Below are 25,096 nucleotides of genomic sequence, written 5' to 3'. Positions count from 1 at the left end.
TGGGGTCTGCTGGCTGGCCCTCAGCCCGCCTGCCAGACTGAGCATAGCTGCCCCCATCTTGCTGGTGCTCCCAGTGAGGGAGAAGCAGTCAGCCTCCGTTTGAACTCAGGCTGTCATCTCTTAGTGGTGCAGCCTCAGACAAGCTCCCGTCTCCAGACCTCAGCTTCCTCCTCTGTAAGGAACAACCTCAAAGGCTGCTATGGTGATATGGATGAGGTGCTCAGCATGCATCAAGGGTTGAGGGGACCACTCCTTCCCCAGTGTCCACCTTTCATTCCAGGTGGTGGGCCTCTGTACCCCCACACGCCATCCTCTCCTGGGTAGAAGCCAGGCCTGACTGGATTGGTGACTCTGAGAAGCACACACTGGGCATGCTCAGCTCACCCCTTGAAGCCCCCACAGGCTCTGCAAAATCTGACCTGAGTCACCCATGCCTCGGTGGGCGAGGTGACCCAAGGGCTCACCTGCAGGCCCCAGGCCCTCGCACTAAGCTGCAAGGTGACAGAGCATTTGGTGAGCCACCTCTCACCCCGGAGGAAGGGGCCCCTGGACTCCAACCTCAGTCTGTTCAGAATCCGGTGGAGGAAGCCCTCAAAGAAGGTGGCAACAGGCTATCAAACAACACCGCAGGGAAGCGATTGGAAATCCAAACTAGGAAACTACCTTCAGTGAAAAAGTTACCATGAAAAAAGGGTGGGGTGTGTGTGACCAATAGATTAAAAGATATACTGACCCAGTATAACGGAGGCATCTTATTTGGACCTTGATTACAAAATCAATTTGTAAGTAAATAAAATTATGGCATTCGTGAGACAAACAACAATGTGAATGCTGACTGGGTATTTGATGACACTAAGGCCTTACAGTGAATTATTTTAAGGTATTGTAAAGGTATTGTGGATTGCTTTTTTAAAGGTGTCCTTAATGTTTGGAGACAGAGAGTGAACATTTTCAGATGAAACATTATAATTTCAGTTTTACTTAAAAAACAAGGGATATGGAAGAGGCAGGATTGGCTGACAATTCTGGGGGCTGATGAGGACATGAAGGCTTGCTATTTGAAAATGTTTCTTTTATGTATTAGAGTGGTTTAAAAAATTAATCCATTAACATCCTTTTTTTAAAAAAGTAATTATTCTTGTTCTATTGAGTCCAGGCAGGCCCAGTTCAGGGTGAGGCCTCAGGCCAGGTGAGCTCTGACACCCCGTCCCTCCAGAGTCCTGACAGACTCCAAGAACCACAGCCGTGTGCACAGTGGCCTCCTCTGAGAATGGGTGCATGTAGGGCAGTGTTGAGAGCTTGAGGCCAGGACTGACTGTGAGCCAGCTGAGCAGGCCTCCTAGGTCTCGGGGGTACCCCACATACTCTCTTGAGGCCCTCATCCCTGGAGCTCTGTCCTCTTAGGCTCTCAACCCTCTGACCTTTGAACTCCACAGAAGGATCTACCTTCGGTCAGCAAGCAGTAGCCGTGGCTGGTGCCTGACAGATACTGCTGTTCACCGCAGCTGTGATCCATCCCCCTCCAGCCAGCATGACCTTTTAAATATATCCTCCCAAATGGTCCCCATTGGCTTCCCACTCCACCTGGAAAAATACCCAAACTCTCTAACAGGGCCCCCAAACCCTGTGTAACCTAATTTTGTTTCAGTTCCTGGAACACACCGTATTTGTTCTACCTCAGGGTGTTTGCATTTACTGTTCCCCTGCAGAGAAGGTTCTTCCCACCCCTTCACCTCCTCACCTGGCCTATTACCCTTCAAGCCTTCCTCTAAATGTTACTTTCTCAGATTGCCTGCCCACACCTCTCTCTCCCTTTCCCAACTCCATTTCGTCCTCCCTGCAGCTATTTGTCAAAACATATTTTTCCCTGATAGCAGTAGTTCTCCATCAGAGGCAATTTTACCCCTGGGGACACAGGCAATATCTGGAGCCATTCTTGGTTGTCACAACTTGGGGAGGAGATTGCTAGTGGGCAGAGAGAGGCCAAGGATGTCACTAAATATTCTACAGTGCACAGGCCAGGCCCCCAGCAGAAAGATATCCTGCAGACACATCAACATTGAGAAACGCTGTGTAACTACTATTTGTTATCACATATTTATTTGTGTTACTTGTTTTATTATCTGTCTCCAGCAGAAAACTTCAACCTCCGTGGGGGCAAAGAATATGTCAAAAGATTCATCCTGATTCCCAAGCACCTGGCATGAGTGTTCAGTAAACACTGAGTTAATAAATAATTGTGTTACCTAACGTTTTCCAGGTGCTGACTCTGCCAGCCAGCAGCCCTATGAGTTAGGAACTGTTACCTCCTCCATTGTACCTGAGGTCAGTGATCTCTACCTGGTTATACATAGAGGTCTGTTAACCAGAATATTTGATTAGCCAGAAGCACACACACATGTCTCACCTAGACTCCTTCTTCTATGTGCTGAAAGACCCTTGTTTAGGGAAATTCCCACCCAGGAACAGGGGCTGGAAGAGATAGATGACCTTTCTGGTGCAATTTAGGCCTTTCCAGAGACGAGGGTGGCTTTGGGCCGTGTCACCGCGCCACCTTGTGGCCATGATGGGGATTGCAGCGTCCCTGTGGTGAGGCCCTTCTCGCTCCCTGGCTCTGGAGAGCCGGGTGCCAGACCCCCTCCCCTGCCCACCCCTCCACTGCCATATGTGTTCCAGTTCCTGGTGGAAACTATGCTTGGGAAACCGAGGCTAAAGGCCCTCACGAGGCTGGGAGCTTGGGCCGGAGCAGCCAAAAGCAGACGCGGGTAGTGGAGACGGGAGAGGAAGAGCCCCAGCCGGGCACTCACCGAGGTGTAGGCCCGCCCGCACATGCTGCAGCAGTAGGCCTTGGCGTGCTTGACGGCGTGCGCCGAGAGGTGGATCTGCAGGGAGGCGGAGTCCGCGTAGGCCCGGTAGCAGTTGGGACACTTGTAGGGCTTGTCCTTGTTGTGCTGGCGCTGGTGAGACTGCGGGGAGCACAGCAGGGGTCAGGAGGCGCGCAGGGCTCCCCAGCCCCACCCCCTTCTCATGCTCCCTTGCGCGGGGGAGGCGGGGGGAGGCGGCGGTGCACTTGGCGGGCAGAAGGCGGGCAGGCACTCACCTGGAGGTTGGAGAGCTGAGTGAAAGCCTTTTCGCAGCCAGGATGTGGGCACTTGTAGGGTCTGTCGCCTGTGTGAATTCTGCAGTGGGCAGCCCAGTGAGATGGGGTCCCTGACAGATCCCCCTAAGCCGGCTCCAGCCCCCAAGCCCGCGGCTGGCCTGCACCATACCTCTGGTCCCCAAGCTTCCCAGGCTCCAGTGCACACACTCTCCCCACAGTGGGCCCCAGATGAGAGCTAGGGACATCAAAGGCCAGCCCTTCTCCTTCCTTCTCTGGTCTGTGACCAGAGCTTCCCTGCTCCCCGCAGGTCCCTGCTGAACCCAACCCCACTCAGCACCCACTCGGACACCTTGCCCAGGCCGCCAGCTAATCATGGGGCTGACTCTGGCTGCTTTCTGTCCCTCTCTTCTAAATAACCCACCTGCAGCCCACCACTGACCAGATTCACAGCTTTGCCAGGAACTTCCCTGCCCACCGGGCCTCTTTTCCTCAGGAGACAGCTCCCTGTGACCAGCCACCAATTTCTATTTCCTGCCCCTTCCCATGTCAGGCACACATCCATGATGGCTAATCGTGCCCCCGGCTACTGAGAGAACGCAGGACAGGATGCGCCTGAACGCCAGCCCCTCTGTGTCCTTCCTGTGAGCCCCTTCCGTCCCTCCTTCTGGGTTCTCATCCTGGCTCCACCGTTTACTATCTGGGTGACCTTGGGTGAACCACTGAGCCTTGGATTCCTCATCTGCAAAATGGGTATAAAAGTGTGCACTACCTCCTTTGTCAAGGTTACATTAAATAATACCTGTATAGCCAAGTGTTGGCACAAAGTCAGCACTCAATAGACACTTGCCAGCATTATTATCATTCATTCATTCATTCAACATTTATTACATCAGGTACCCGTGTGCCAGGCACCATGCTGGATACTTGGAATATATCAGTGGACAAAACAAACAAAACCATTACCTTGAGGAAACAATGAGCCTGAAATAAGTAAGTACATCACTCGTGGAAGGTAGTGAGTGTGTGAGAAGAGAACCAAGCGATGGGGAGCAGGAGTGCCAGGGAGGGCAGGGTGTGATTTTAAACAGGCGTTGGGGTGGGGGCTCCCTGAGAGAGGGGCTTTGAGCGATGACTTGAAGGCTGATGGCTGTTTTCCGTTCAAGTCTGTGTTGCAGTGTATGCTTGTCTGACAGCCCAGGTGAGGGTGGACGTGGGCTGAGAGGAAATGCATGGGTGGAGCTCAGGAGCCTGGCGCCCTGATGGGAGGACCTCCCTGCTCTCCACGCGAGCCTCTTACTTTCAGCTCGGCTTGTCGTCCATCACCTACTCTGGCAAATCCTCTATGCCAAGCAGGTGGGCGGTGACAAGCCAGCTGGGCTGACCCTTGTTTGCTGCTTTGCCGATGAGTGTCAGGTGTTAGGAGAATCAGCTCTGGCTGCAGGGTCGGCTCCTTCCCTGACACCCTAGCCCACCTCTCCACTGGGTTTGCTCTGCTTGTCAAAACTCATCAGACGCACTAAGGCCCTTCTGGCCAGGTGCCACGCTGACACGCTTGAATAACGAACACATCCTGCTGTCAGCCCACGACATCAGCTGCCAGCTATCAACAGGGACAGAGTCCGAATTCCCTAGCATGTCATTCAAGGCCCTCCGCTGGGTGTGCCCGCCTCACCTCCCCTCTCCTACGCATCCTACGTCCTGGTCAGAGATGCGTTTCTCTTTGGGCAGCCAAGTCTGATGGCTCTGCCCACCACACCTGTGCCCTGGCTGAGTCCTCAGCAAGGGAAGATGACGTCCTCTGACTTCTCTACTAGTCGGGGGATCTGAGGGTAAGGCCCAGGGCCCAGCACACAGGCTGCGTCGGGACTTGCCAGGTGGAGCTGGGCTGGCCTGGTTCTGAGAATCCCTCTTCTACCTGTGTACTTCTAGTGTCACAGGTTTGGGGACATTATCCCAGCTACTGCACCGTCTCTACAACAGAAGGGCCTTAAGGATCATCTGGACCCACTCTGCCTCATGCCAGAACCCCTCCATTTCATCCCATCCCCACTCCCCTCCATGGCTGAAGCATTCGTTCAGCCAGGGGTAGGTGGCAGAGGGGACTAAGGGACCACAGGACATGCACCCACCCCAGTAGTCCTTGCCTCCCTCTGCTGCCCCTCTCTGCCCCAAAGTTCCCACACACTGTCCCCCTCCCCTGGCTCTGCTAGTGGTTCAAGTCCCCTCCCATCTCTGGTCCTTCACCAGCTGTGCCCTCTTCCAGGTGCACTTTGCCCTCAACTAACAGAAAGCTAAAACCATACTCCTGTTCTTAGCATAAAAGCCCGGATCAGGGCAGCCTCTCCTGACCCCCAGACCTGGGCCCTGCAGCACTTCCCCAGGCAGAGGCGTGTGGCTGCATGTTGTCACTGCACACTTTTCCTGGCTGTCTCTGGAGAGCAAGAGCTCCCTTAGTCTCATTCACCGCCATCACCCCAAGGCCCCATACGGGCTCAGCAGAGAAGACGCGCCATATAGTCATAGACTGAATGAAGGCAAGTAAGTTCTTTCTGAAGTCTGTCATTGACAATAGTAATATGCTTAACTAATCAACAGTGTCCATTCCTCAGCTTTATTTCACAAGTGTTTGTTGACTGACAGCCCTCCAGAGACTTCAGGTCTTCCCTCAGGGACCCAGCGAAGCCCTCCTGACCAGGAGACTCCCGCTCTGGTCTCCTCCAGTCCAAGTGCCAGGCCTCCTCCCTGATCTCCCAGCCTCAGCCTCTCCCTCCCTGACCTCTGCCACAGCAGCAGCACAGGGAGCTGACCTTGCCACGACCCTGCTTGACAACCTTCACTGTCTCCCCTTTCCCAGGACAGAGTCCAAACCCCCAGTTCCAGTATTCAAGGCCTCGGTCTCTAAAGCCTCCTCCTCCGTCACTGCTCTCCCTAAAGGGCATCTCCCCAACCTCCCCCTAACACAGATCAGACATATCCCCCAGCGGGCCTCTGAGCTTTGCTTATGCCATTCCCCCTGCCAGGAGCACCTTCCCCCTCACTAGGGAGGGCCATGGACCCTTCAACACCTGGCCGGGAGGATGCTCCCCAACCTCCACCACCATGTACTTCCCTCCTGCATGGAAGTTTCTGTATCCGCCAGCCTCCTGGGTCACAGTGGGAGCTCCTCTGGGCCAGAGCCTGCCTCTGGCCACTGGTTTGTCTCTGTGTGAGCCACCGAGCACTGGACTGGCTCAGAAGGGGCTTCAGGAATGACTCTGGAGAAATGAAGGGCCAGGCTACTGCTCCCACTGGTACCTATCCCAAAGCTCTTCAAGTCAAGACCAAGCCCTCGATTCCAACATTAGAATCCTCCTCTGCTGGGCTCCTTCCCACTGGGGGAGCACCCAGCCCCGGCTCCCACATCTGCAGTGGTGGGGAGCTCACCGGGGTCTCCAGCAGCACAGGGAAGCGCAGCTAAAATGGTACCCCTGGGCTGCTCCTCACCCCCACTGCCTCAGGGCCCCACAGACCCGCCCTGCAGCCCTGCCTGGCACCTCCACCCCAGCGGGAGCTGCTTCTGCAGCCTGACATCCCCAGCCCCTTCCTTCCTCTGATGCACACACCGCTCCTGAGTGCTCTGGGCTCCAATCTTGCTTCTGCCTCCTCTTAGCAGAGTGACCTTGGGCAAGTGACACTGCTTCCCTGAGCCCCAGTTTCCTCGTCTCTAAAACAGGAATAATAATAAGGATTGTAAAGACCGTAAGGATTCAGTGGCATATAAAGAGTGCTCATAAGGTATTTTTGCAGTTTTTTTAATACATTTCTATTTAAGATAAACAATTTATATAGAACAACAAGGTAATTTATTCACTGTTTAAATAAAATGATTGAGGATTCACTAGTTATCATTTTTCTTTTATTTCCCAGGTAATAAGTAGCACATGATATTGAATGGCTTCAGTCATGCTGTGCTTTGCGACTAAAACAATGGTGGATACAGTCAAAGTGAACCTTCCTCGAGATGACTCCCTCTCCGTGGCATTTTTCAGACTTGTTATCTCTTGCTTAGAAATGCAGTCACACTGTATGAGGGCTTTACGGACACCTTGTATATATACACCTTATGCAGTCAGGTGCACAGGCACCCTTCAATAAGGAATAGTTTTGTTATGATTTTATTACGACTACTCTCATCAGACTTGTGAAAACAGAATGACACCTGCCCCGGCCAAGACGATCATTACATGTGTACACAACCTCACACAGCCAGGACAAGGATACCGGAAGCATAAAACACTTTGCAGCCTGAATAATCAAACAAACCCAGAGTCACTCTGTCCTGAACAAGTTCCCCAAACGGATAAAACTAGATGCCTTTCCTGTACATACCTCACTAACTCTGACCAAACGGTGTCATCCCACCCTTGGCATCTGATATCTGCAGATATGTGGTCTGATTCACATGCTAACTGCATGAGACAACTGCTGTTTTTCTAAGATGAACAGACTCACTACAAAGTTCTGTTTATTTTCTCTTTAACTACATGTGGTATTTATTATTTCCTGGGCTGATCCTTCCGAAGTTGTACTTCTACGACACTGCCTGTCACCTGCTTTTCTTTACCTGTTGTGCCTTCCTTTCCCAGATGGAGGTCCCACCAAGGTGCCCCAGATGCACAAGAACCACTGAACTTGACCCCTAAATGCTCCCCAGCACATCTTCCCCTACAGCCAAGGTGAATCTTGTTTAACTTGTTTCTAACTCCATTTCTGCTACAGAGCTGGTTCAGTTTTGGACATGACCTTCCTCTATTCCCTTCATTATTGGAAGCAACCCTTGGAAAGGTGGATTTGATTAGATTCCCTGATTGTCTGGTTCTCTACCGAAGGGCAAAAAACTGGAAAGAGTTTCTGTGGAATGGCAGAAAACACGAAACCTGGAATCTGGTTGCTTCATTACATTTGGCTTTTTTGTTTGTTAGCCTGAAGGATTCTGGGACTTGGGGACATTTGGACTACCCACCCCTTTATACTGGGTTAGGAATGTGCCACTGCCTAATTAATAATTTGTCTCTCACATTAATATGTTCCTCTGATGTTGCTTGTATGGTTTCCCACCATTACCAACTCAAAGCACTCAATAGAAAAAAAAGGGAGGCAAAAATCTGTCCCCTCGGGAATAGACAACAATGCCAGGTCAAGGAACATTCTGACAAAATACCCTCCTTTTCAAGTGCCTGTTAACTTTCTGTCCCCTTTTTGTTGTGGTCTTAAATAATATTCATAAACAAAGGTATACTTTAGAAAAGGTTAGGATTCTTAGTAATTACCATTACTGGCTACTGTGTTTATTTTCTACTAAACAAATGCTCGCACCTTGCCTACGTTGCCAACTTTGTACTATAGAGCCTTTCTCAAATTCAGGCCCCAAATTCAGAAAAATTAAATTATCAAGATATCTTTTACATTCAAATGCTCTTCAAGTTTCCAGGTGGCCACTGGGCAACACCAAAGATTTCCTCTTTTGCTTTATAAAAAGGGGTTTTCCGAATCATTGGGCATGTTTTGTATTCTCTGTATTTTTAATCAGCTGAACACCAGAGAGCTGTCCTATCGTTTCTAGCATCAAAGGCAGAGAAGCTCAATTTCCCTGTGTTCATTTTATGTTAACTTTAGGTATAGATATCTTTTTTACATATTTATGTTTATCATATGTATAATGTATGTAATTATATATAATATAAATATAATATGTAGTATATCCCATATAAGTATATATATATATATATATATATATATATGTACTTCTTAAGATGGAGGAAAAAACCCAACTTCTTTCCATGTACAATAAGAATAAAAAATAAGCATCCTTCAAAAGATTTTTCTAGATGAAACTATACTCATCAATTAGTGACAATCAAACAGCTTTATGAAATAAATCAAAAGACCCTGCACCTGGGTCTTCCCCCCTCGCACTGGCTTAAGGCCTGTGCTTCAGGGCAGAACTGAGTCTTCTGAAAGAAACATCACGAGATGATCGCCTCAGGAAAGGGCTGCACCACCTGCTTTTGGCTCTTTACCCTTCCGGGAATAGATGCCGAGCACAGGCTTCCAAGCCGACACCATCACCAGGACCAGACACTGCCCGAGGCCAAGGCAGGATTGGAGGGTCTTTGGTCCAGAAGCAAGTAACTGCAAAGCAGACTAACTACCCAAGATCAGGGCAACAGGAATTACAATCTAGGAGTGGATGAAAGTGATTTAATTGTGGTTAATGTTCTATTTTCTAAAGGGCATATGAGAAAACCCTTTTCTTCTTTGATCTATCCCTAATCCTCAATTTAGTCGGCTATATTTGAACAAACTGGAATAAAGTATTTCTTAAATGGTGCCTTTTTCCAACTAACTCTCCATAATTCTGGAGGGTAAAAAAAAAAAAACTAAGAACTTAACATCCATATTAACTCATGCATTATCAAGGAACTCAAAATAAGAGTACTACTGAAAACAACATAGGTAACTGACCTCATCTATAGACCCACTCAGAACAATTGCTTAAAAAATACACAAAGTGCCTTCCTGACACCCTTTTCTTGTCATGACCTTTAGTTCTGTAAATAGGTTAAATAAGAATCTATCCTTCTTCCTAACAGGATATAATTGGGTAAATCAAATTTGTAACCATGACCATGCCAGAAACATCACGTTTAAAGACATATTTCATTAGGCATGAGAAGCCTGATAGTAAGAAACAAGATCTGTACTTCACATGTGGGAATGAAGCCTCCCCAGGCCTCCAGGAAACTGTACTGATTTGCTCCATGGCTTGTGGAATCCCAGCCTTAAAGGTTATGGAACAAAGTCATTCTTGCTAGCCCAGAAATAATGACAAACTTGTAGATTTTCCCAGAAGACAGTACCCTTCCCATTACAGGTTGTATAGGCACAACTGACAGGTGAATTGGATGGTTCTAGGTTTCTGACCTTAGATAATAAAGAAAGTTGTCCACACACACATATACACATTAAAAGTATGACCCAGGGGCTATACAAAGCCTCCTGATTGAAATTAACCCTCAAACCTTAGTACCATGTGATCGAATTTAAATAACCCTACAGCCAGGATGACTTCATTTATTAATCAACATCTCATTACATACACCTGTGTACATAAAACTGGCCCAACTTACAAAAATCAAAGTCGTGACAGAAGTCAGAAAATTGCTGAAACAAACTTATGTGGTCAAATCCACGCCTTAGGAGGTATAAGAATGAGAAGCACTTGCTGTCATTTCCTTCTTACTATCAAACCGATGTATCACACCCCAAAGTCTAAGAAACAGACAAATAAGATATTTGCACTCTGGGATAAAGCATATAAAGTCAATGGAGATAAATGAATAAATAAGAAAAATTAAAAAAAAAAATTGGGCCCCTCTGTGAATCATCAGTCCCCAAAATAAAGAAAACCTGAGTGCTTTCTGTAACTTACAAACTCCACAATTTTATTCCTGACTTGGATAGAGCTGATATTGGCAATGCTTATAGACACGATAATCGTCCTGTGAGCAAACTGCTGTTTCTTCCCCCGAAGAGATGAACTGTGACTTTGGGAACCTTTGGTTTGTTTCTTTAAATACCTAGGGCATTTGTGTGGCGGGGCAGGGGACATCTTCCTGATGTCTGTACTCCCCCGCAAAAACCTATTCTCTCCTTAAAGCATTTATATCTCTGAATCTCCCTTTCACACACTTGGCCAGAATGTATACCTATGAGGGCAGGGATTTTTGTCTGTTTTGTTCACTGCTGTGTTCCTGGCACCTGGAATCATGTGTGGGTTATAGTAGAAGCTCTGTAATATTTGTTAAGTGGATGAATCATATGCCCTATAAAAGCTGGTTCTATTTACTCCACAAATACTAAACAAATGCCTGGATGCCTACTATGTGCCACATAGTGGGGATGTGGGAAGTGAAGAGTTCAAACCCTTGCCTTCAAGGGCTACCAATATATAGGGGGCGGAGGGCAAATAGCCAGGCAAGTATGATAGCCTACCACTGCTGGGATGGGGACATGCAGGGTCTGTGGAACCCGCTAAGGTGGCCAGGGAGGGCTTCTTGGAGGAAGCTGGACTGAGAGATGGGGAGGAGAGAGCCAGAGAAATAGGACAAAGTGGGGGCAGGTATTTCAGGAGAGGCCACAGCCTGGGCAAAGACATGCAGATGAGAAACAGTGGGAAGGGTGGTAGTGAGAGCAGAGGCCAATGAGGTCCACAAAGGCCAGATCATAAAAGGTCTCAAGCAAAGGAACTTGACCTTGACCCTGAAGACAGTGGACGCCTAGAGAAGGCCCTTGCCCTCCCTGCACCAGGTCCGTGCACCAGGCGCAGGCGCTGAGCTGAAACCGGCTGCGGGAGGGCAACGCCCGCAGGCCACTCACCTGGTGTGCTGCTGGAGGTGGGAGAGCTGTCGGAAGGACTTGTCACAGTAGGAGCAGTGGTAGGGCTTCACGCCCAGGTGGATGCGCAGGTGCTGGGCCAGGTAGGAGGCATTGGCAAAGGACTTGGAGCAGTGCGGGCACTTGTGGGGCTTGGCCTCTGTGTGCGACTTGGAGTGGATCTGCATCTCGGACTTGGTGAAAAAGGTCAGCGGGCAGACCTTACACCTGTGGGCAAGGGGCAAGGGTCACACCGGGACCATTGACCACCCCGACACCTGTACAGCCCAGGGAGACCTACAAGAGATCTTGCACCTGGGACAGAGCTTCCTTGGAGGAGTCCAGGGGTCCCAGGCCCACCTGGGAAAGATGGGGGCAGCCTCCCAGCCTAGACACCCTCGGACCTGGAAGTGAGAGCGGTTCACCTGTGGGCACACTGATGGGCAGCCTGGGGAGCAGGTTTACACCTCACAGGGAAGAGAGGCCTCCCGACCCTGGTGCAGGTCTATCTGGGGCCACACCCCATGGTTCTGGGGACAGGGTCTCTCACACCCAGAGTAAGTAGCTCTCAGTGGCTGCACGTTAAAATCATCTGCAGAGCTTTCAAGAAAGGCTGACACCTGGCCCTCTGTATGTCCCCCACAAATCAGAATTCCTGGAGGTACGATCCTGGTACTGGTATTTTTTTAATGCTCCCCAGATGACTCTAACGTTGAGGTTGAGAACACTCCTTAGAGGGAGGAATTCACAGCCCCAGGCTGTGGTGGGGGCCACCCCCAGCATCCCTATAGCTGCACAAGGGACAGGCCCAGACCCTCTGAAGGGGAGTAAGACCCCGCCCCTCTGGCCATTCATGCCCCCTCGGCCCTCGGGCCCCTCTTCTCAGCCCCAGCTGGTGGGCTTCCAGGGCAGCCCTTGGCACAACCCTCTGCCCCCAACCCCCCGAGCACCCTCCTGCCGAGACCCCCACCTGTATGTCTTGCCCTCCTTGGCAGTCTCGCCCGAGGCCAGGATGGGGTAGGGGACAACGAGGACAGGCGGCCCCCCTGGGTTCTCCGCCTTGATCTTTTTGCGGCCGCGCTCGGACTTGGGGGCGCCAAGCAGGCCGTGGCCCTGGATTGTCTTGATGGAGTCCAGGAGGGGAGGGCTGGTGATCCCTGAGATGAGGGTGGGGGATGAGGCGATGAGGCGGCTCTGGCTGGTGGTGGTGGGTGTGGACGGGGTGCTGGTACCAGTGCCCGTGCTTGACTCAGATGTGCTCACTGCTGGGGTCCGCGAGGAGAGCCCCAGACCTGCGGGGACACGGGGGTGGGGACGAGGGTGAGGGGCCGCTGCAGAGCCCGGCCCAGCCCTGGTCACCCAGCTGTGGGACATGCTGAGCCCCCTCTTCCCTTTGTAAATTATTACCCAGGGGCAACTGCATGAGAGCTTGTGTTAAGTGTAAGATGCCTCCCATATCTAAGGACTGAACTGAGTTGGAGGACAGAGGCATCTGGAAATAATTCAAACCACAGGGAAACAAATGAGGCCCAAAGATGTTCACCAGTGTTATTCATAATAGCAAAACTTAGATGCAGCTAAAATCTGTAAATTAGAGAATGGATCTATAAATAATTGTGATCAATCTCCTCTACTGAACATTAACTGCTCACTGAAAAGGAGATTATGTTAGTAAAAGAAGAACAATTATACATATGCACAGAAAAGGTAAGTAAGGGAAGATGTACCAAAATAGGACATGGCTGGCAGAATTAGGAGTAATTAAAAAAAATTTTTTTTGGCTTGGCTGTACTTCCTGGTTCTTTGACAATGAATTTTTTTTTACTTCTGTAATAAAAATTGTTTTAAAAATAAGGGGATTAGAAACACAATATCAGGTTAAGAAGACAAAAAGACAAAAAATGGTTATCTATCATGTGGTTAAAACTGGTTAAAACTATTCTTTAAAAAAAAAGCAAGAAACACGTACATTGAAAAAGATAATATCCAGAGTTGGCCCAAGTATGCTTTGTGTCATATACTACTGGTGCGAGTGATATTCAACCTTAAAAGAGGACTGTTTGGCAATAGCCATCAAAATAGTCAATGTATATAATTTTTTACCAAGCAATTCTACTTCTAGAAATTACCCATGAAGAAATATTTGCACATGAGCACAACGATTTGTGTGTATGGACACACAAAACTGGACACAACCTGTTTGTCCCCAACAGGGCTGTGTGAAGAGATGGGGTCTGCCCTCATTACTGGGCAGCCACAAAGAGGTTAGAGGTAGTGCAGTGCTGCAGAGAGAATGTCCTCAGTCACACAGTGTGAACCCTACCTATGTAAGATACACACACACGAGCTGCATATGGATATATAGGCAATATGCATGTGTGTGTAAATGCCCAGGAATAGATCTGAGAAGAGACACACCAAATTAAATTGTGTGTAAACTGCAGCTCTCTCTAGGAAGAGAGAATTTTTTGGTAAAAGGATATTTTTATACTTTGCCTATCTGCTTCTATATTATTTGAACTTTTTACCTGGTGGGTTCATCCTTTTTTTTTTATCAGTGATCAAAGGACAAAATTAATTTGAGAGAAAACATGAAAATGCTAACAGTCGTAGGACTGGGGCTAGTTTTTTTTCTCCTTTCAGCTTGTCTGCACTTTCTACATTTTCTATAATGACTATGTATTATTATGTTTATAATAAAAAATGCTCTGAATACATTTATGATGGAATAGCGAGTAAAATAAAAACAAGTTACAGTCATGACTACAGCCCTACCACAAGTTCAGCAAAACACACGCACATATTAAAAAACAAACAGAAAGATGGAAAAGGAAGGAAATGGACCCAAAGGCGTGCTGCCCTGCTGGATTAGGTGCTGGAGATTATGAGGTTTTTTTTCCCTTAGTTTCTCCTTTTCCCATATTTCCTTTAATATGCTTATATTGCTTTTTTAATATTACTTTTATAATGAAAAATATAAATTCAATAAAATCATAATAACAGGGGAATGTGCAGTGTGGCTGGGGCCTGGGGAGGCTCAGCAGGCCCCGTAATTCTTGGGCATCTCTGCGAGGCAGAGGGAGTGGGAGAAAGGCATAGGCACCTGGCTGGGGGCAGCGGGGGGCCTGGGAGGAAGGGGGCAGAGCAGCAGCAGGCAGCCCCAGCTCCGGGACACCTGCCACACGCCAGGCCCAGCCCAGCCTCAGCCCTTCCGGGATGGAGCCCTTCCCCACCCTTCCTCCTCCTGGGATGCCACCTCACCGGCAGTGCCAGGGGTGCTCTTCCTTCTTGCCACTCCCCACGCCTGTATCTGGTTGAGCACCAGGCCCTGCCCATTCTTCCCCTCCGAGAATCTCGGATCTGCCCACTCCTCCCTGTCCCCGCTGCCACGGCCCTAAGGCCGCTGTCCTCTCTTGCAGCTCTTCATGCTGTCTCCCACCAAGCCAGCCTCCACCTCCCGGCAGCCAGACCCAGCTCTCTAACCCAAATCTGAGCATTTCCATTCCCTACTGAAAAACCTGCTCTGGCTCCCACCACCAGAGGGCAAAGTCCCCCGGGTGGAGTGTGGCCACAGGGCCTTCACAACCTGGCCCTGCTCCTCTCGCGACTCTGCAGAACCGGGTAGAGCAAGCAGCACATGGGGTCTGGAACCATACTGCCTGCCTCCACCTTACTGTGAAACTGCCTCAGTTTCCTCATCTGCTCAAAGGAGACATGAAACTGCTGTATTCCTTAGTCAAAAACAGGCAACCTAATGTTACCCACCTCAGAGGGCTGCTGGGAGTAATCAATGAGTATTGGTAAACATACCCAAGGGCCAGCTGGAGTCGGCTGCCACATTATGATAGTTACTGTTACAGGGTCGTTTGGCCTTCTCCATCCAGACTGCCCTACTCGTGCTTTCCACACACATACTCACTTTGCACACTCTGTTCCCTCTTCCTGTTCCAGTTCCCTGGTTAGCTGCCCACCTTTCCTTCCCTCACCCCTAGTCGGCTCAGGGTTCTTCCCTGGATTCTTGAAGTTGTCGACATTGACCTGGTTTCCCCGCTGAGCCCCCAGTGGGGAGTGACTCGCCCTACACTGGGTGATGTAGCGGGGTGGGAGAAAGTCTGGTGGCTACGCTGGTGGGCCCAGCCCGGGCACCCCGAGCCCCCGCCCTCACCCCGAGCGTCCCCGCGGGCCGCCGTACCCGTCACGGTGCTGGTGGCCGGCCGCGCGTGCAGCGCCACGTCGGGCTGCGGCACGGCCTGCGGGTGCAGCCCCGGCACCTGCTGCAGCTTCGGCAGCGACATGACGGCCTGGCTGCTCTCGGCCGGCGCCGGCGGCACTAGCAGCGGCTGCTGCGACGAGGCCGACGTGGGCGGCAGGTGAGGCGGCCGGATCTTCTCGGCCATCAGCTGCTCCTTGATCTTGTTAATCAGCACCAGGTTGTCCAGCTGCGGGCGGGAGCGCAGAGGGCCTGAGGGCGGGTTGGGCCCCGAGCCCCTCATCCCTCCGGCGGCAGAGCAAAGCAGCTCCAGGCGGTGAAGGGCGTGCTGGGTCTTACCTGGCTGGGCATGGTGGGAGGAGGGGGCCAGAAGTAGGGGTTGTTAAATCGAGGCTCGGCCATCCTGCAAGGAGAGCGCGACTGTTACAGGGAAGATGGCCCTGCCCGCCCGCTGCGGAGAGTCCCCGTCAGCTATACCCTCTCAGGTCTGGGCCAGTGTATGAGATCCCTGCCCCCGAGGGACCCTCACTCCCAAGCAGAGGAGGCCTCCTACCCGGCCCAGGGAACCCCATCTCCAGGCTGAAAAGTCTGGAATTCAGTGGGCTCAAGGGCAAAGGTCACATCTAGACCAGAGTGCTCCCAGCAACCTCCATCACCCCGATGCCAGCAAACCAACCCCCATTCCTGAGAAGGGCCCCAGGCAGCAGCATCCACCCCATGGAGCTGTGAATTCCACACAGAAACCCCCCACATCTGGAGACAAACTGGGGAGTCTTGGGGTAACTGTGTAAATGGCCACAGAGCAGAGGCAACTGCCCACCCAGATCCCAGCTCTTGAATGCAGGCATCCTCACCAGAACACAGGGGGCAGCGAGGGGCATCAGATACAGCCCTTCCGTAGGGCAGTGTGGCAGGATGACTGACGGAGACCCGGAGGATTACTGCCCTTTGACCCAAGAAATTGTACCTCTGGAAAGTAACCCTCAAGAAACAAGCATGGATGTGTGCAACATCTGACCTGCAAGGATGTGTCAGAACACTGTGCTTAAGGAGGGAGGTGAGGAGGCCTCAGGTGAGGGCAGTCTGGGGCTCTTCAGCAGAAGTGTGTGACCATCTGTCTGGTGGCCATCACCTCTGCCAAGTTCCATGGCAGGTCTGTGCAGTTAGGCCTTTTCAACCAGCCCTGCAGCCCTAGAGTAAGTCTAGAAGTGACTTAGAGGGACCATGTCCAGCAGAAGTAGTCCATTAAGTCTGGCTGCCAATCAAATTTCTCTTATGTCTCCTCTACAGAAATCACTAACTAAATACCTACTGGTATTGTTGCTTGAATGAAATTGTTTATTTTGACAGGCAAAACCAAAATGAAGTGTCTTCAACTTCTTTTCTTGGTCTCAGGTCAAGCTTGAGAAGCCCTACTGGAGTTGCAGGCAGGTTTCAGGAGAAAACCCTCAATAAGGATATAATCTAATCTCAACACTTTAAGAAAACTCTTTGAAGTATCTCTGTGATCTTTATTTGAGAAGTAGGCACAGGAGATACTATTACTCCATTCTGCGAGGGAAGAGACCTGTCCAAGACCACAGGGCTAGGGTGCCAAAGTCAAGACTAGAAATCAGATTTGCTCAAGCTGGTTCCTCTGAGGAATTTGCTTTGCAAACCCGTCCTTGTTTGAGCAGATAACCACATGCAAATGGCTCAATACCTATACACAGCAATCCCTGCCTCTCAGTCCCAGTCTGCGGGCCAGTTTGGGTCTGAGCCTGACCAGGCTAGGGGTCAGGGTATCCTCTTCAGGGGTGTCCAGGACAGACCCTGTCCTCAAAGAGCCCTCCTGCTTCTTCCCTCCCCACAAACGCCCCTGTGGCCCTTCCCTCCCCCCAGCCAACCCTGCCCATCCCTCACAGCCCAACACAAGTGCACTACCTGCCTGCAGTCCTCCCTGACTGCTCCAGACCCCTGGAACCTTTCTGAAAGGTGGCAAGCCACCTTTCTCAGAAAGACCTCAATGCAATAGTAATGGTGAGGAGGCTGCCACTTACTGACTGCCCACCTTGTATCAGGCACACTGACACTTAAAAGGCAGGTACTCTCATCATCCCTATTTTACAACCAAGGAAACTGAAGTTCAAAGAGACAGAGTGACGTGGTCAAGGTCAGTCACACAGCAAGCAAGCAGAGAGCTGACACTCCTACTCTAACGTGCCTGACTCCTAAATCTAACTCACAAGTCCCCTTCCCTGTTCAGAGAAAGGAAAAGGCACCCTGACTGCAGGCTTGTGAATATACGCTGTCTTAGGATGACGTGGCCATGGCCGCAAGGGCAGGCATGTACTCATCCAGCAGCCTCAGGACCTGTCCCTCTCCTGCTTTTGGTCACCTGGAAAACGTGAAGGGCCCTGGACTGAGCTGTGAAGTCAAGGTGAGGAGGCTCCAGGGCTGGGGGATGGGAAGCTGGGTGACAGGATTAGGCTGCCTCAGAGAAGCCTGGGAAGTTGAGACACCTGTCTTGTTCATCTCAGTATCCGCCGCACCCAGACCCAGAGGTTATCAACAACATGAGTTTCAATGCAGAAGGAATAAATAAAGGAATAATAATCAGAATTATTTTAAAGACAACCCCACACAATTACCCAGCACCGCTGACCACTTACAAAGGTTTTCTGCGCCCACTGGCATTATCAGAGCCGGCGGAAGCAGGGAACGTGGTCCCCGCCACTTCACAGAGAAAGATGCAAGGGCACCAGAAGGGGAGCACCCGGCTCCAGGCCACAGGGCTGGTGAACAGAAGGGAGCACGTGGGGCATCAGCTCTCTGAGCCTCATTTTTCCTTGTCTATAAAATGGGGTGAAACAGGCTGTTTTGCCTTGTTCCCACTGTGGCCCAGGGCTCTGCCCACTGCACCCAGCTATTCCCCAGACCGTTCTGGTGAGCTGTCCTCTCTTCCTCCTCTTCAGTTCAATGCCAAGTCTAGGCTTCTTAAAGCCCCACCCTGGTCAGGGAGGTATGGGGAAGAGGGTGGCTTGCCTAGGGCCCAGAGCAGGGATAGAGCATCCTCTCTGCCACTGGTCAAGCAGGGCCCAACCCTCACCCTGGCGGGGGAAACAGGCTCACAAAAGGGAAGGGTCTACCCTGGGTCATTTAATCTGATCCACACAGCCTCTGCCTAATTCTCTGCATCTTTCTCTGACTAGTCTTAACTGATTTAATGATTCGGTTAGTGCCTCTGGCCCTGGTATACACCCTCTGTGTCAGGTGCAGGGAAGGCAGATGGGGGTGAACATTTGCTGAGCTCCTACTGAGTGTCAGGCACACTGCTGGGTGTGCATCGAGTATCTCATGTGAGCCCCCCCAACAAGCCTGCAAGGTGGGTGTCCCCCTGTGCAAATGCTGGGACCTGCGTGACACGGAGGGCCATGGCAAGAGGTGAGGGGGAAGGTGGCCAGGCTGGACTAAGCTGCTCAGACCTTGTCTTGAGGGAGGGACTTTAAGCAGGAGAAAGACTGGTCAGATGTGTGTTTAGCACTGGTGGATGAGGCAGAAGGGCACCTTCAGCAGAGGCAATGAATTGAGCAGAGGCATGGAGGTATTAAAGTCCAAGGCAGGTTTGGGACAGTGATTGGCCGCCCACCAGCACCCAAGAAAGAGCTCTGAAGAGTGGTGGGAGGGTGAGAGACAGAGGCCAGTCGGCAGGGCCTTGAATGCCAGGCCAAGGTGTGGGGATGGAGGGCCGGGGGCAGGGCCTATCTGAGAGTGTGCTGGGCCAGGGGAGCAGTGGAGCTAAGGGGACTGAGGTCAGAAGGAGAAGCCTGCAGGCGGTGCCTGGGGCAGAGGGGCTAGGTGGGCTGCGGCTGAGCATGCCTGCTGGGAAGGGCAGAGGAGACGTGCTGGTGGTCAGGCAGGACATGAAGCCTGGGCTTCAAGCCCCAGAGAGAGGTCAAGACCCTGTGCTCTGAGCTATCATTTCATTTTTCTTGCTCTAAAAGGGGAGAGAAGCTGGATGGGTGATGAACGAACTACCTCCTAGAGCTGCCTTGAAAAACAGCATCCTGACGGCAGCCAGCCCAGCCACCCAGTCACCCATCTGTCCGGCCACTCATTCTGGATACGTCCTCTGGGCACCGGGGTCCAGTGCTGGGAAATCTGAGGCAAACGGAGGAGCCCTGCCCTCTGGGGGCCCCAAGCTGAGAGAAGGAAGGAGACACATGACCCACAAGCTTCCACAAAAAAGAACTTCTGCTTATGAAACCTGCTACACGCCACCAAGGACCTCCATGTAGTCAAAGCTGCAAGCCACCTTCCGGGCCATCCTTCATGGCCTCTTGCCACCTGGGCCCCTTGAGATGTGTGTGCTGTGACCCAGGCTCCTCATCTTCTGTCTCCTTCACAGCTTCCTGCCCACAGGCAGGGCTCCTCAGGGTGGGGCTGAGCCTCCTCTCCCACTGGCCTCAGACCTTGGGTGGCCCATCCCCTCTAGGACTTCAAATACCAGCCCATCTCCAAGTCTCCACCCCCAGACCAGGCCTCCCACTAGATCCCCAGGCCCACCTTTCCAACTCCCTCCCTGCCATGCCTGTTGCCATATCATAGTCTGCTTGGACTCAGAAGGCCTAAACTGGACTTGGTCTGTCCTTAAAATGTGCACCTCCTCCAGCCATCCCCGATTCTGAGCAGGGCAGCCCCATCTGCCCATAAATCCCTGCCACAGACACACACTGATCCACAACACGTCCCCCCTGCCCTCCCAACTCAGATCCACCACCAGCCATGTCCTCAGGATTTCATTTCTAAAATCTCTCTCAAATCCACTCACTCCTCTCCATGAGTCCTAGCTTCTTTCGTCTCACCAGGACCATGGAACAGCCTGCTTTGTTTAGAGCCCAACACACCCAGCTTCAAATCTTGGCTTCCAACTCACCAGCTATGTGATCTTGGGCAAGTCACTTGCTCCTGTCCCCCAAGTAAGGGCTGAGCAGTCCAGAGCCAGGGACCTGACCCAGGATGGAGAGAAAGGGTCTGGGAGGTCTTCCCAGTGGATGTGATGCCTGCTTTGGGTCTTAAAGGATGAGTGGGAGTTAGCCAGGCAAAGAAGGAGTGGGGCACATTCCTGGCAAAAGCAGAGACCTGAGCAAAGGCCCAGAGGGGAGAAGCAACACAGTGAAGGGAGCTAAAGTGTTCCATGTGGACTAGGAGATGGGGATGAGGCTGTAGCCATCAGCCAGGGCCAGGCCTAGAAGGCTGACTCCTGAATCCTAGGCCTGGAGTCTGGACTTGAATCAGTGGGTGATGGGGCAGTATCTGTGGCTTAGAAAGACCCCTCTGACTGCTGAGTGTTGGGACTGGAGGTGCTGGGAGAGGAGGCAGCAGGTCACCCATGAGAGCCCCTGGGGAACGAATGGGGCTCTCCTGGCCAGGGAGCAGAGTGACCAAGGAGGCTGGGCTTCTTGGTGAGGGCCAAAGGCCAAGGAAGCTTGCAGGTTGCCCCCCACTGTGTGACCTGGGAGGTCGTCTGGATATCCATGCATCCAGACAAGGTCACAGGAACATGCAGACAGCAGACAGCACTAAACTCAGACACATATGACAGACACAGACCTGTGGTCCTACACGTAGACAGACAGGGACACAACAATTCCTGGGAGCAGGAAGCCAGAGCCACCAGGACACAGGGTCACAAATGGATGCTGTTACAGGAGAGGGAGTAGACCCAGATGGAGGCAGTGAGGGGCACTCCGTGAAGTTGGAATGAACACAATGCCTCACTCCCCCAAAGAACAAACCCCTCATTGACAGATTGCAACCTGGAATGAGAGGCTCCTTACCTAGAGTGTCCTTTCCCACTTGGTGAACTTCTACTCATCCTTCAAGACCCAGCATAAGTGTTCCCTCTTCTACGGAGCTTTCCCTGAACCCCCAGTCAGTCACTTCCTCTGTGTTCCCAACAGCACCTTTTATATGGGAATAACAATAACAGTAATAATAAAGTGGCAGCTACCACTGATTTCCATACCTACTATGTACCAGGCACTGTGCTGAGTAGGTCATATGCATCATGTCATTGAAACTGCCCAATAATCTGTGAGATGTACATTTAACAGACAAGGAAACTGCAGCTCAGAGAGGTTGACCAACTTGCGCAAAGTCACACAGCTGGCACATGATGGAGTTAGGACGCCACCTAAACTGGCAGCACAACAGGGCCAATCAGTTATCTGTTTCTCTGGGTGACTTCCCCATGAGACTGAGAGCTCCTCACAGGTAGAGTTGATGCTCATTCACCTCTGCCATTCCAGCATCTAACCCAAGGTAGTCTCAGAAACTCTTAGTAGAATGAAAAGTGCAATAATATCAACTATCTTCGTGTGAGCATTTACAGTGGGCCAGGAACTATGTCAGAGCACCTTATAGCAATTATTTTACTGTTGCAATAGACTCAATATACAGTTTAGGAAACTGAGGTCCAGAGAAGTTAAGTAACTTGCCTGAGGTCACAAAGCCAAGTCTAGATTTGAAATCAGGTCTGTCCATTGCCCTTTCTCAGGTGTGTGGCCTTTGAGGCCAGTCTTGCAAACTCCACAAAGGAGAAGGGGAGAAAGAGGATACTGAGGAAGGGGAAGAACAGGTGCCAGGCCCTCCCACCTGCGAAGTTCCAGCCTAGATAGACGGAGGCAGCTCAGGTGGAATGAGACTAGCCTTGCCTACTGCAGGGCAGGGGGCTGCAGTAAAGCAACTTATGTCCCACCCCCCATTCCCAGCCGGTCCAGACATTAAAAATGGAGATTTGCCCAGACCCCATGCCACAGGGAAGCCAGCTCCCAACAAAGCAAGTGGGACAGAGCAGAGTCCAAAACTGTAGGACACTATGATTAGAAGGAGGCAAAAATAAAAACCTGGGTCAGAAAAAGGAAGCTGCTGGGCACCCCACCCAGAGGGCAGCTAGGAGAGCTGGGAGAGGCAGCTGGAGCTCATCGGGAGTTCTGTCTTTGTTTCTCTGACTTCCAGATTCTCTGTAATGTTCTGTTGCTTTTATAATGAAAACAATAAATTTACTCTTAAAAAAAAGCAAGCAAGCAGTTGGTAGCCCAAGGCTAGAGGAGGAACAGATAGAGGGTTTGGAGACATGGAGGACAGAAAGACGTCAAGGTAAGTTGATGGAGGGCATTCTGTTGACCAGCGCATGCCAGGCCCTGCACAGATCCCATCTTCCAGGCACCTAAGATCTGGGTAGGGGGTGGAGAGTGTCAGCAAGGTGACATTCAGTGTGCACTTTGAAGCTGGTTAGGATTCCACAGGGTGGAGAAAGAAGAGGGTCTCCCCTATCTTCCCCGCCCTGGTCCAGGCTCCTTCAGCTATGGCAAGTCTCCACACAGGTTTCCCCACTTCTACCCACAGTCCCCAGTTCATTCTTCTACTGCAGTCACTGTGATATTTCCAAAATACAAATCAGATCACAGCATTCCCCTACTTAGAACTTTCCATGGCTCCCTACTTCCCTCAAAGTATGGATTCCTTAGGCCTTACCCATCCAGCCCCTACTGACCTCTCTGGCCTCACTGATGGGTCTCACTTTATACTCTGCCCAGCCACACTGAGTTCCCCCAGTGCTCAGCTTTCCCCCCTCCCTCCATTCAGGCCACCTCCTCTCCCTGGAGCCCTCTGCCCCAGCTTATAGGTCACTTCCTCCTGAAAGCCTTCTGGGACTGTCCCACCTCCACCCTCAGCTGTGCTGGGTGCCTCTCCTCTTGACTCCTCTGTGTCCTGCATTTCCACCGTCACAGCACTCATCACTCTATTTTCTGTTGGTTTTCTTGTCCATCTCCGCTGTTGGACATGCACTCCATCAGGCCAGAATCAAGGCTGAGTCATTTACCTTTAAAGCCCTGCACAGTACCTGAAAAATGTTTCAATGAATGAATGGATGGCTACTTTTGTGGAGGGAACTGAGTCATGGCCTGCACAGAGGAAAGCCATCCCTCCCTCGGCCCCACCCCCATACTGTATTGTCCCCAGTTCCACTATTCTGTATTTCCTTTATCTAAGTCCTATCTTCCTGACTGATCTGAGAAGGGGCTGTGTGCTCTGTGAAGACTAGCAGACCAAAAAGGATGTTAACAGCTAATAAACACAGAAAATGGTTCTGCTCCCCTAGCAGTGAAAATTAAATGAGCTACACTTCTTAAAATAGCAAAGAGAAAAAAATGAAGCACCCCTAGATGGCGAGGGTATGGTAAAATTGGCACTCCACGCATTATTGGTGGGAGTGTAAATTGGAACAATCATTTCTGAAAACAATTTGACAATAATGTGTCAAGAGCTTAAAATTTTTTTTCAGACATCCTGGCCCAGTGATCCCATTCTTGATCATCTGTCCCTAGAAAATAACCCAAATATAGACAAAGTTTTATGCACAAAGCTGTTTGCTTCAATGGTTTTTTAACAATAGCAAAAATCTGGACCAGCCAAATTTTAAACAATAGGGGGATGGCTCTGTAAATTATATTACATAGTGACATAGTCTACAGTTGTCAATAATAGCCAATGTTTACTGGCATTGTAATGACTCAGTTAACACTCATATCAACTTTACACTGAACTGAGGCACAGAGAGATTAGGTAACTTGCCCCAAATCAAGCAGTGAATATACAATTTGAATCCAGAAAGTTGGGCTCCAGAGCCCATGCTTTCTCCTCTGACACTGGGTCTGTTACAAAGAAGAATTAAAAACACCCTGCACTTGTTCAGAAAAAAATCATGATATAACATGGGGGGGTAGGTTTTTTAAATTGTATAAACAGAGCAATGACAACAGGTTCTAAGAGAAAAGGGGAAGGAAATACGGAAATGCTAATAGGGGTATATGTTTCAGGCTTGGGGTAAGGGCAGAAATGGTTAGGTTTTGGTTTATTTCATATCCCTATTCTCTGACTTTTCTGCAGGGTGGTTATATGATACTTGATACTTTTAAGGAATATTCTTAATAAAATTAAATGTTCAGCAAGCTTTGGCTAAGCAAGACAACCCAACCCCTACCCATGGCCCACTAGGATCTGGCCTCAGGCCCTGCAAGGTTTACCCAAGAGAGAAGGTTCAGAGAAGGGCAGGGGCTTGCTCAAAGTCCAACAGTGAGCCTTGAGCCCCACCCCAGCCCCCAGCCGGGAGTGCAGTCAGGAAGGCACCTGCCCTCCTATCTGTGGGCTTTGGAGGGAAGAACCAGGCCAGAGGCTGCCCAGGTCACTTACTCTCCTGATTAAAATCCCTCTTGAGTTCCCACCACTTTAGGGTACAGTTCAAACACCCCAGTGCAGCACCCAGGGGCCCCTGCCAAGGAGGTTCTGCTGTCCACTTGCATCCCAGTGGGTACATCCCAACAGCC

The 25,096-nt window shown here is 50.7% G+C and overlaps 1 protein-coding gene across 4 annotated transcripts in view; it reads right to left on the bottom strand.

The window, feature by feature from the left end:
- ZNF362 (zinc finger protein 362) overlaps positions 1 to 25,096 on the bottom strand; it is a 37,138-nt gene that overhangs the window by 2,086 nt on the left and 9,956 nt on the right. For 2 of the 4 annotated variants that reach the window (XM_036885152.2, XM_036885153.2), the window contains exons 2-7: positions 16,065 to 16,128; positions 15,708 to 15,954; positions 12,486 to 12,807; positions 11,519 to 11,743; positions 3,101 to 3,179; positions 2,808 to 2,966 (exon numbers count right to left, since the gene is read on the bottom strand). In XM_036885152.2, coding sequence (XP_036741047.1) covers positions 2,808 to 2,966; positions 3,101 to 3,179; positions 11,519 to 11,743; positions 12,486 to 12,807; positions 15,708 to 15,954; positions 16,065 to 16,127 — 1,095 coding nt within the window. In that variant the 5' untranslated portion in view covers position 16,128. Of the gene's footprint in view, positions 1 to 2,807; positions 2,967 to 2,997; positions 3,035 to 3,070; positions 3,180 to 11,518; positions 11,744 to 12,485; positions 12,808 to 15,707; positions 15,955 to 16,064; positions 16,129 to 16,579; positions 16,599 to 25,096 lie in introns of those variants that run through there. The other 2 variants (XM_057499972.1, XM_057499973.1) reach the window with 2 other exon arrangements.

The sequence above is a fragment of the Manis pentadactyla genome, chromosome 4, assembly GCF_030020395.1.
Source record: "Manis pentadactyla isolate mManPen7 chromosome 4, mManPen7.hap1, whole genome shotgun sequence".
Lineage (NCBI taxonomy): Eukaryota > Metazoa > Chordata > Mammalia > Pholidota > Manidae > Manis > Manis pentadactyla.
Note: the sequence above shows the minus strand (reverse complement) of the source record. Positions and strands in the feature narration are given on the sequence as shown.